Source organism: Ursus arctos, unplaced genomic scaffold (assembly GCF_023065955.2).
Source record: "Ursus arctos isolate Adak ecotype North America unplaced genomic scaffold, UrsArc2.0 scaffold_8, whole genome shotgun sequence".
Lineage (NCBI taxonomy): Eukaryota > Metazoa > Chordata > Mammalia > Carnivora > Ursidae > Ursus > Ursus arctos.
In genome coordinates, this window is record NW_026623100.1 from 66,710,433 (window position 1) to 66,723,306 (window position 12,874).

Genomic DNA, 12,874 nt, shown 5'->3' on the forward strand with positions numbered 1-12,874 from the left:
TTCTCCTCATTATTGGTTTTATTATCCTGCATCCCTGCATGCCTGGAATTAAAAAGACCAGATCCCAGACCTTGTGAATTCTACCTTGTTAGGTGCTAGATTTTTAAAAGTCTTTAAAAAAGGACTGAGAGGGAGAAAAAGGGAGCGAGTGCATGTGAAAGGGGGTAGCAGGTTAGAGGAAAAGGGAGAGAGAGAGTCTTAAGCAGGCCCCATGTCTAGAGTGGAGCTTGACATGGGGCTCGATGCAGGGCTCGATCTCACACTCCTGAGATCATGACCTGAGCTGAAATGAAGAGTTGGATGCTAAACTGACTGAGCCATCCAGGCATCCCTAAAAGGCCTTTAAATATTTTCAACCATTGTCTGGGTTGTAGTTACATGACATGGAGACAGTTTAATTCTTTTGGATCTTGTACCTTAAGAGACAAGAGCAAAGTTTAGGGCTCATTTTGCCTGCTACTGAGACATTTTACTTGACACCCCATGAATCACAAGGTTTTCTATTCTGGCTGGTGGGAAGAGAAGTTGGCCCTGTGCGAATTTTGCAGATTGTTCCCTATAATCTTTCCACGTCGTTTTCCCTGGCCTTGTTTTGTGCGTGTGCACACGCACACACATAATACCTGAGTGGGACCCTGTGCACATCCCTGTGTGGCTCTCTCTCTTCTCTGATCCTGTTCCCTGAGACCTCGAGTTGCCTTGGTTTTCCTGGACTCCCAGCTTCATGGGCTCAACTCAGGGAAACCACTGGCTCCTTTTGGACTCCCTCTCATGCAGCATGGTCTGGATAATTTCGAAAACTATAGTTCAATGTACTTTGATTTTTTTGTTTGTTTTGGAGGGGAGAATAAATCTGGTTCCTTGGCCAAAGTGGAAGTCCTAACAGTTTAAAAGAGTAAAAATGGATTTCTTTTTTATGATTTCTGTTATGCTAGCACTTTGTATTTTATCTTTTTTTTCCTGACAAAATACATTTCATAAATACTTTTGAGGTACAGAAAGTTATAAAGGTGCAGAAAAGAAGAACGTCATGATTTGATTACCCATAATTTAGTATAATTCCTTCAAATCTTCTTTTCTAAAATCTTATGCGATTTTGTGACCTGCTTCTTTCCCTTATGATTATATTATAAGCATGCTTCTATGTCCTTAATGTCTCTCTGTAAATATAATTGCATATTCGATGTTTTGCCATTGTTATCATGACTTTCCTCCTTTTTCTTTGGTTAATATGGCCAGAGATGTAGTTAATTTATTCACTTTTGTTTTTTTGTAGGCTACAATTTAAAAAAATATTTTAAATTTTCTGTGAAAGTTGAGCCAAGTGTAAACTTCCTATATCTTTTTCTTTCATTAAATGTTTAACTACCTTTTTCTCTTGGTAAAGATTATATAAATAAAGCTACATATTTTCTCTTTGTTGCTTCCTCCATCTATAATTTAATCCCTAATAATTTTGACTTAGAATATGTGGAGAAGTTAATTTTTTCATTAATGAAGGTGGGTTTTTCCCCCATCTTCTGCATTTATATGTTGACTATCTTTGCGTACACTCTAAATTTTAACTATTTTGGTTGTGATCTTTGAAAAAATACTTGTCTGTTCCTAATTCATTTTTAACCTTGTTAATGATGAAATAATTTTTTTCAGAAAAACATGTATGTACTATTCTGCAGAATCAAAGTTAAACAATAAATAAGAGATTGCAAGTATATCAGCATACTTTTGACATTTCTTTCTGGACTCATCTCACATTCTAACTGTTTTCCTTATCAGATGACCTAGTTTTAGTAGAAAGAACCAGCTTGTGAATAATGAATTGGAGGGGTAGTCAAGAGTTCTCGTTCGGGTTCTGCCACCACATTGGACCTTGGATTCCTCGGACCAGACAATCTAGTTCCTTCTAGTTTAAAATGTCTACAATTCTATCTTAGCCTAGACTATGCTAAGCCTCCCTGCTGGACCATAAATAGCATCGCAGCCATTTGGCAGCAGCAACCAGAACCGGGATTCATCCTTCCATTCATTTACTTCTCCAAAGATTCATTGAGCATCTACTCTCCCAGCCAGACCACTGTGCTAAGCAATTGAGAAACTAAAAAGGTCACACTTTGCTCAGTCAAGAAACTTACTGTTTAAAAAGTAATGCAGCTAGGTGAACAAGTGTCTGTAAGACAGGGTGGTGAGTGCTTATGACTGGGAGTGGTCAGGGAAGGCTTCCCAGAGGACACACTTCTGAGAGGAGGCAGGAACAGGAATGAGGCAGGTGAATGAAGGATATTGGTTTGAGACAGCGGATACAGGATTACAAGGCCTAGTAAGAAAAGACAGCAAGGTATGTACTCTTTCTTAGATCTTGAACAGTTTGTTACAGCTGGAACACTGAGATACGGAGAGAAGGGAAAGTGGAATTGAGAAGTCTAACTTTGGACAAGTTGAGTTTGGGGTGCCAGTGGAGAGAAAATTCAAGTATGTCTGCCATCAGGCAGCTGTACACAAGAGCTGGGAGATCTAGCATGAAGAGGTCACTGAAGCCACAGGAGTAGATGAGATCACTTAGGAGGAATGGGTGGAGTAGTATGTTTACTGTAGTTCACAGAAGAGGGAGCTATGGATTGGCTTCAAGGAATTCATGAAGTCGGTACAAAATTTTGAAAATTTCCATCATATTTCCTTTAAATATCACCTTAGTATAAAATAAATTTTATTTATTTATTTTAAAAATACAGTTTTGGTTTTTTTGTTTTGTTTTGTTTTTAAAGATTTTTTAAAGATTATTTGAGAGAGAGCATGAGCATGAGCGGGGGTAGTGGGGGGAAGAGGCAGAGGGAGAAGCAGACCCCCCACTGAGCTGGGAGCCCAATGCGGGGCCTAATCCCAGGACCCTGAAATCACGACCAGAGCCAAAAGTAGATGCTTAACTGACTGAGCCACCCAGGGGCCCCTAAAATAAATTTTAAATGTGTAATTCTGTTCTTGTGCACTCATCATTATGGCCTGATAGTCTAGAAAAATTTTTGGTTTTCAGAAATAAAAGAAGGCATACTCTGCCATTACTACTACTTTCACTTATTTTGGGCTTCTACTAAGCTAAAAGATGCCAAAGCAAAGGACTAAAGCTAAGTTAAAATGAATTCAACCTTTGGTTTTACTAACATCAATTAACACAACAAGCTTTTTCTACAAAGGACCAGATAGGAAATATTTTTGGTTTTGCAGGCCATAAGGTTTCTAGCACAATTCAACTCTGCATATGAAGCCAGCCACAGATGACATACATAAACTAATGAGGATGACTGTGTTACAATTAAACTTTATTTACAAAAACACGTGGTGGCTGCCCCCCTCCCCATCTCCGAAAGATGTCCTCATTTGCAAAGGTTGAAACTTTTCCAGAACTTGAATTTGTACTCACACAAAACCTGGTCTTGAAGCTTTCTACCTGGTTGTTGATAATGTTGAAATGAGTTTATAACTTAGAGCAATGGAAAAAATTTAAAAACACTGCCTCTGGGACGCCTGGGTGGCACAGCGGTTAGGCGTCTGCCTTCGGCTCAGGGCGTGATCCCGGCGTTGTGGGATCGAGCCCCACATCAGGCTCCTCCGCTATGAGCCTGCTTCTTCCTCTCCCACTCCCCCTGCTTGTGTTCCCTCTCTCGCTGGCTGTCTCTGTGTCTGTCAAATAAATAAATAAAATCTTTAAAAATAAAATAAAATAAAAATAAAAACACTGCCTCTTTAAATGTTCTTCCGCTCTCCAGAAAACCTGACAACTTCCCCCTTATTATTTTGAAGTAGTTCATGGAAGAACTGCAAGCTCTGTCATTTCATTTCAGTTTGCAACTGGATGAAACAACCACTCTCTTTACTGCACCCAGCTTCTGGGTTTTGTTTGTAGTAGGAATGCTGACTTCATCAATGATGAATTCTTATTTTGTGAAAAGCATTTTCTGTCAATCTGAAGTTGGGCTAGGAGAAAAATCCAGGTACCAGATAGAGCACTTACGATGGGTAGCAACACATCTAGTTATGTCGCCTAGAGAAGTAATCTCCACCCACTCATGATCTCAGTCACTGTGCGTACATGGACACGGCAACAGATCAAAGACTAGACCCCTAACTCCGAAAGAAATCTTGTTAACTTCATTGGAAATGGGGTTCTGAAGCGCTGCCTTTCTAGGTGGCTGTGTCAAGAAATGGGAGCAGGATAGGAAATTCTTTCTTGGCTTTTCAGAGAAGAGGTGTTGAAGAGCATGAATGAAAATGGACAGAAGTACTATTTTTATTTATTTATTTAAGAGAAGAGAATCCTTGGGGAATTTACTAATGTTTGGCTTACTCATAAGCTATTTCTTTTTGCCGATGAATGAGACAAATCTTTTGATTTAAGGCTCTATCATCAATATTCTGAATGCTTTTAAGATTCTATTTGCTGTCTGGGCTAAGTTGCCATTTTGGAAGAAGAATGGAGAACCAGGTCACTAAACAGGTCTTCTAATGTTGGAAGAAGTACTTCTGCAGGCTAGAATAAAGTGAAAAAGCCTTGTCAAGTTCTCTGCATACAGAAGTCGTAAGACACATGAAAGTGGCCTTCAAAATGTTCAGAAAATATTATAATTAAAATATAGATTTATAATCCTTTTCTTGCCCATACAGATAGTGTCAGCGATATAAACCAGCCAAAGATGACTTCATTGTCTTGAGGACAAAGGAACTGATGTGACATAATTTTGAGTAAAAGGTCTTAGAGAATTCTGGTGCTGTCTGACACAAGTCTCCTAGATAACTTAATTTAATAGTCAAAGGATTTTAGCACTTGTTGCCCCCAGAATGAAAGTCTAAATTGATTTGGCTGTCAAAGTTGATAAGCGTATTGCTATGTAAAAAAAATCTCTATGTAACCTCAACATTTTATTCAAGTCAAATAGCAGTCTTCTCATGGAAATTCATTTTTAGGCAGACTTATAATTTACTTTTTCTTTCATTTATACAATGAAGGGATTTATTTCAATTTTTTCCCTAGGAATATGCCATTAATTTTGCATTGAAGTTTGATTAAACATCATGGATTAATCAAATGTGTTTTATTGCCACTACCCATTAGAATCTGAAAGTGATAGAAGTAAAATTTAAAAGGACATCATCACCTAGGACAAAGAGAATGGAAGAGAGACAATGCAAACAAAAGATTAAAAAGGAAAACCCAGGGAAGAATTTTCAAACTTCAGCAGCTAAGAATGCTGACACCAATGAGAAGTCTGAGATGCTTTGTAAAGATGGGCTATCCCTATATAAACTATCAAAAACAAAGTCTCCAACATAATGAAAACACTATATGCACATTTTGAGTTAATGTACTTCAACCCATTGTCTGAAGTGGACTTTCATAAGATTCTTACAGGGATCCATGACAGAAAGTAAGAAAGTAAGAGAATGTTACCTGCAGACAAAATGCTAAAAATTACAGAATCAGACAGGTCCTTCTGGATCCTCTGATTAATCATCTTAGCTATCAGTGAGTGATAAGCCTCCATTTAACCACTAGAGGCAAGAGATGAGTCTGGAGCCTGGATCTCCTGACTCCCATGTCAGCGTCTTTCCTCCTCGGCACACTGCCCCACCATTGCTGCACTGAAACACCGGAGCCTGTACGTTTACTTATGAAGTAGCGTAGAGGTGTAATCCTCATACCTGATCCTGGATACTGGAAGACATTCTGCTGCATCTGAGGATTGATTCCAGTGCCAAACTGTCCTCCCATGTTTCCTGTCATGCCTCTGTTTACCATGCTGTTGCGGTTGGCCAAGGTTGACTCAGGATTTGCTGCCAGTTGTGAAAACGGGCTGGTTGAAGCAGGTGGGGTTCCTGGATTTGTACCATAGTTTGGTGGGTAGGGAAATTGCTGCGGAGCACCCTGAGGAAGACGGGGGTTCCCCATTTGAACTGGCAGTCCAGATGAGGGAGGGAGGTTGTTCCCAAAGCTTTGTTGCCTCATGAGCATGGCTCTTTGCTGCTGTATTAGCTGCCTCTGTCGGTGCTGTTGGCTGTACAACTCCCGCTGACGCTGTGCCAACATTTGGGCGTTCAAGGGTGGCTGCAAAGGAGAACACAAATCCTCACTTATTAATATTGTTATCATCACCACCTACTTTGGAAAGCTTACAGGATAAAGCCTAGTAGCTTGGGGCAACAAAATATGTAGCCATTATCACTATGACTTCGAACTTATCTGACGTTAGGTTGTCAGGAGACTTTTTTTTCTTTTTCATTTCCCCCAAATTTACTGTGTTTCTTAGTTCCCCTCTTTTCTCACTGAGATCATTTATTTCACACTTTACTTAAATGAATAAAATGTGATTATAACTGATTTTAATTTTCTTCATTATACTTTCCTGTATTTTCCAAATTATTTATAATGAACATGCATTATCTTTACAATTGGAAAAACCTACAAATACCATTTAACAAGGAAGAATCAGAAATCCAGGATCCAATGCCAAATTGTTACTTAAAAAGAAAATAATTAGAAATAAAATAATAAACAGAAATAAATGGAACCAGCTATTTTTTTTTAAAAAAAGATTTATTTATTTTAGAGAGAAACCATGAGCAAGGGAAGGGAGAGAGGGAGTAAGAGGGAGAGAAGGAGACTCCCTGCTAAGCGCAGGGCCAGATACGGGGTTCGATCCCACAACCCTGAGATCATGACCTGAGTCAGAGGCTTAACCAACTGAGCTACCCAAGGGCCCCAGAACCAGGTATTTCATAACATTGTTGCAGTAAAGACTACTCCAGGCATTAGAGTATGTGTTTTAATAGCTATAATACTAGGAATGACAAAAGCAACAGTAAAATTAGGTTAAAATCACTTTTTGGTCTAACTTGTAAAGCAACATGGCATGTCATTAAGCCTTCCTCAGAAAATTTCAATTCAGATTGAGGATCTGATCGAAGCATATAGGTACTCTAAAATTAAACTTGCCAACTAGATATAGTCCAATCTAGAAGAAACTGTGACATATGACTTTCTAACGTGAATTCCAAAAGTGGGGTCTTGTTTCCTTATAACCTAATTACCCTTGCATGAGCTAATCACTGAGATTTTTAAGACAGGGAAACCCAAGTATGGATCCATGAAGATGCCAGTATCTGCTGCTTAACAGTAGTTTCGTTTCTTTTCTTTTCTCTTTTCTTTAGAGAGAGAGCAAGCGGGGGGGGGGGGGTGGTGGGAGCAAGAGAGAGGGAGAGAGAACCCCAGGCAGACTCTGCGTGCTGACTATGGAGCCGACAGGTGGCTCGATCCCAAGACCCTGAGATCATGACCTGAGCTGAAACCAAGAGCTGGATGCGTAACTGACTGAGCCACCCAGGCACCACATTAAAGGTAGTTTCTGTCAATATTTATCCTTTTGGTTACGGTTGGCTTCCTGTATTTGCCCCAAATCCATCTAGGTACACTTTATGGAGTTTAAAGAAAAGTTTTGTGTGAGTCCCGTCTAAAATTCCTCATCTCTCAAAATTTTGTGTCATCTTGGTTAAGAAAACATAAAAAAGTGGTTGAAGCAAAAATACTAAAGTATGTGTGGAAGTTAAGTAGGGAGTGAGTACTAGACAAGACTTGGAAGGCTACCCAGTTCTTATGTTTAAAGTTCCAATGGCCCTGGGTTCATGTACAAGGATTGTTAAAGATAAATAAAAAACAGAAAATGCTGATGCTCAGACTGAGCAGAGAACACAAGTTAGTTAAGATAACTCAGCAATGTGACTGGGCTTTGATCAGGTTTCAGGTACCATTCACACAGTTTCTTATCTAGGTGTCTTATTACTGGTCCTATTCAGGATAGCAATAGAGTGGTCTACGGATTCATCTGGTATCTAATAGCAATGACAACACCTATAAAACCAAACAAAGGACTCTTGGCTTTAGATCAAATATCAGTAAGGGGTATCACAAGTTGATTATACATTCGTTCTAGAAGAAACCTGCACTACCACCTTAAAAGATCAATTCACAGGCCATTTCGGACACTCAAGTCAACACTTAAAGAAACACAGCTTGGGTTAGAGAGGTACTAACAATGTCTGGTTTCTCACATTACCTGAGGTGTAATTTGCTGCTGCATGCCTGATCTCATATTGATGCCAACGGGAGCGTTTGCTGCAAACTGGTTCAAGATGGCTTGCCGATTTTGGTGGATCAACTAGAGAAAAATGGAACGATGAGATGTATTTCTATATACAAACATATACTTTGGCCCTTATAGAGTGACACAAACTTTTTATTGGTTACTAACAAGTTTTAGTATTACAGGTTTAGTAAGATTTTTTCCCATGTTTATCTGTCAAACGGCTGGCAATTCCTAACATTTATCAAATATTTCCTGCCTACAGAACATCAAATAGGGCAGAGCATTTAAAAGCAGAATCCATACTCATGTGCATATATATATGCACACAGGTATATACACATATACATACATATATCGTACTTTCGTTTTTTATTTTTTTAAGTAGGCTCCACACCCATCATGAGCTGTGGGGCTTCAACCCACGACCCTGAGATTAAGACCTGAGCTGTGATCAAGAGTTGGATGCTTAATCGACTGAGCCACCCAGGCACCCCCATATAGCATACTTTTAAAATCATGCTAATGTTTAGTTATTTCAGATACGTACAATAATGGAAAGAAAAGAACCATCAGCCCTACATCTTAAACTACTGTGAGTATAAAATTAGGTATATAATAGGGCACATTCTACAAAGGTCTGAAAGATTAATGGAAAAGTTGAGGTATTTCTCACTTAGAGGCTGTCGGATGGGTACATATTTGGGGAAATCCAACGTGATTTCATTTGCTGGGGAGAATTATGTAAGAAACAAATGGTTTGAGAAAATAGACTATTTATTTAACTAGAAGAAGTAATTACTTTAGACCAGCATTTCCCAAATTGGTGTTCTAAAGAACACTGTTCTGCAGGATATTAATAGATGTGCCAGGAAAATAGCATGCTGTGCTGTATTAAGTATTGGAAATGATGGGTTACACAAGGTGAAACAGATTTCTTTACTGCAGTAATTCTATGAGCCTTTAATTGGCCAAAGCACACTGTGGATCTTCAAGAAGGGGATATACCATGCAATTTGTTTTCACAAACCTTTTTTTCCCTGACATATAGCCATTAACATTTATCTCCTAGAATAATTTTGTATGGAACACTAGTTTGGAAGATGCTGTCTATATCAGGCTTAGGATTCCAGGTCATAGGCATGCCTTAACCTCATTAGGAAAACAAGCATCCTGGGAAGTGATATTTCCTGGTAAACAATCTATAACGTAAAGAATTTCTTGCTCAGTCATTTGATGTGAATAAACTGTTCGAGAAATAATAACAATATCAGTACTATTGTGTTTATATGGTACTTTATAACATAAACGACAAATATATTAACACATCCATATATTTTAATATATTTTATATTTTAATACATTAAAATATTTTAATATATGAGATGCAAACTAGAAAGACCATGAAAGTTTTATAAGAGAATCCAAACTGCTATAACAGTGATTAAATTTCCCATCTCCCAACAGCTCAATTCTTAATTCTGGTTTCATTAATTTTAGATCAGAAATTAGATCAGAAAACAAACTGTTTTTTTGGGGAAAAGCTCATTTTAATATAAATGTAAAAAACTAAAACTTTCAGGTATTTGTGGAATAGGATAAAACATTCAGAATTGCTTAAAAAATAAAGATATAAAAATTATGGTTTTAAAAGTCAAAGGGACTCTTGAAGCAGCTGGGTGGCTCAGCTGGTTAAGGGTCTGCCTTCAGCTCAGGTCCTGATCCCAGGGTCCTGGGATCGAGCCCCCTGTTGAGGCTCCCTGCCCAGCGGAGAGCCTGCTTCTTCCTCTCTCTCTCTGCCCCTCCCCCTGCTCATGCTCACGCTCTCTCTCTCAAATAAATAAAATCTTCAAAAAAAAAAGATAAAAGTCCAAAGGACTCAAGTACAAAGATCTACGTAATTCTTAGATTCTATAGACCACAGACATAAGTTTAAATAAACCATTAATTTTACAAAGATTTATAAAAAAATTAAGTGTATGCAAGATAATACACAGAGTTGAAGGCTACAGAGGTGAGCATATCTCTGTCCTCCGGACTTCTCTATTGAGTGGCAGAAGCCAACACAAAAGGGCACCACCTACAAGTGCTATCTATACTTGCATATCCAGAGATATCTACGAGGCACTTAGCCTAGAGCAGGAAGGCAGGGACCAAGAGCATGAGTGCGCTCAATGGGACCTTGAAAGATGAGAATGCCAGGTGGCAAGAAGGATGGTAGAGTTAACTTAAAACAGAAAGTACAGCAAGTCTAGAAACAGAAGACAAGGCAATGAGGATAGGGGAAAATACATTAATCTTAGCGATGAGGAGAAGTAACATTGCCAGGGGAGTGGGAGTTGGGTTTCCAAACTTACAGCTTTATATATTCTTTGAATTGTGAGATAATGTGAGAATGAACTGGGTGGGGATGGAGGAAAGATGCTTGAGAAGTAGTAAAAATGAGAAAATAACTTTAGGAAATAAATCGCAACCTGAGAAAATAAATAGGTTATTTTTAGAAGTAGAAGAAATTATTCTAAATTACTTTGTTAAAGAAAAATTTATCTATTTATGCCCTTGAAATAATTCTTTCCATTTCCTCCTCCCCTCTCTCTGTGTACAACCTGACTAATGCTGTATACAGCTGTCTCACTCTGACCTGCCTCTTCTCTCTGATTACTAAAATGCTACTCATTATCTAGCAAGCAGGCCAAGTTCTATTCTTCTTAGGAAGTCTTCCCAAAAGGATCACCATATCCTTTAATGCCTTGGAAATCTTGACTTTTGGTCGGTGGGAGGAGAGAGGTCTGGAGTCCTCAGAGCTGGGGACATAAATTCAAAAGTCTATGAAGGCCAGGTCAAGAGGTTTGTATTATAAAAAGAAATGTGCGGCTTCTGGCCAATGGAACAGTACAAATCCAGCCTACACATATAAAGCACACACACACACACCCTCAGAGGTCAGGCTGCCTGACATTCTGTCTGAATGGATTTTTTTTTCAATGCCTTATCAAGAAGTCCTTCCATAGGAAACCTAAGATGATTATCTAGCCTAGAGGTTCTCAACCAGGGATGATTCTGCCCCACAAGAGAAATTTAACAATGTCTGAAGACACTTTTGGCTGTACAGCTTGGGGAAAGGTTGCTACTGGCATCTAATGGGTGTAGGTCAGGGATGCCGTTAAACATTCTTAAATGAACAGGAAAGCCCCCTATAACTAAAATTATTTGTCCCAAAATGTCAATAGTGCGAAGACTGAAAACCCTGATTTAGCCACCATGTAAATTCTTGACAAGGAATTCTTTTATTTATTTTTTAAGATTTTATTTATTTATTAGAGAGAGCGAGCCCATGTGCGCAGAGGGAGAGGGTGAGAGAATCTGAAGCAGACTTCATGCTGAGTGCAGAGCCCCACGTGGGGCCTGATCCCATGACCTGAGCCAAAACCAACCGAGCCACCCAGGAGCCCCAACAAGGGGTTTCTTTTAAAGAAGCTATTCTTCTATCAGGCAGTTTTCATTGCCAGAATTCTAGAGATGAAATTAGCTTCACTGCATTTTCCGCCCTTTGATCTTAGTTCTACTTTCGGGTCACTTCTATTTTCTCTAATATATATATATATATAAATAGTCAATAGTGGTTCTTTTACCAGGTCCATACATTTCTCCGTTACTCTAACACATAACACATGTGAACTCGACTTGTTTTAAGATGGCTAATATATCACATTTCTTTATGTGTCTCAAATGTTACTCCCTTTTCATAGTATTTTCCTGAGAGTACGAAGACCCTGGCTGAAGAAGAATACAAAACTAGAACAGAATAATTACACCTTTTATGAGCCAATCTTACATAACTTTCTACAAGCAGCAGTACTACCCATTTTTGCTGTTGTCCTTTTCTCAAAATAGAACTTTAGGAATTCTTTATTTGTATCATGTATTTATTTCTTATTTGACATGTGAGCAGACATTACACCTAAGGGCTTCATTACAACTTTGTATTTCTTCTTAATCACCAGCTCCCTCCTTCATTTTTGCTGTTCTTTAAAAGTTTCAACCAATGAATCTCTACTAGTTTCCTAGAGTGTTTCCCCACCCCCCCAACTGGGGATTATTCATAACTGTATAAATAAATTTAAAATCTTAGAATCTTTTTACTCCTTGTGTACCACATTCCAGTCAATAAGATATACTTATGGTCAAGAAATGTGCTTTTAAACTGATCTTAAAATCCATTAAAAAGAAACTATGATGTAGATCTGAGTTTGTACCTTTCTTTTTTCAAATCATCAGGCACTGTCCTAAATTCCGGCCTATGAGATGCTTTATATCTCCTGTGTTTGGCAAGAGGGAAGGAGGAATGAGAGGATATGACCAACAAGACACAGATGATATCAATCTAGCAAGGTAAGTATATTATGAACACCATGCTATGAATCTGATGTATTCTGGATACTAATCTTTTGTCAGTTATACAGGGTTGCAAATATTTTCCCTGAGTCTATGGCTTGTCTTTTAACCTTGTTTATGTTGTCTTTTATAAGTTTTAAATTTTAATGCAAACATCAACCTTTTCCCTTATGCCTTTTAAGGGCCACATAAATCTTCTCATAGTCACATTTAGATCATTAAAATATCTAGAATTTATTTTTGTGTATGGTATGAGATAAGGAATCTAATTTCATTTTTTCCTCTCAAGGACAGTCCAATGTACTAGCATTTATTATACAGGCCATCCTTTCTCCACTGATTGCCACCTCTGT

The 12,874-nt window shown here is 38.4% G+C and overlaps 1 protein-coding gene across 11 annotated transcripts in view; it reads right to left on the minus strand.

Annotated features, from left to right (window-relative positions):
• Positions 1-12,874, minus strand: part of NCOA1 (nuclear receptor coactivator 1) — a 239,574-nt gene that overhangs the window by 18,107 nt on the left and 208,593 nt on the right. For all 11 annotated transcript variants that reach the window (XM_048222429.2, XM_048222428.2, XM_057309412.1 and 8 more), the window contains 2 exons: positions 8,100-8,201; positions 5,692-6,094 (listed from right to left, as the gene is read on the minus strand). In XM_048222429.2, coding sequence (XP_048078386.1) covers positions 5,692-6,094; positions 8,100-8,201 — 505 coding nt within the window. The remainder of the gene's footprint in view (positions 1-5,691; positions 6,095-8,099; positions 8,202-12,874) is intronic.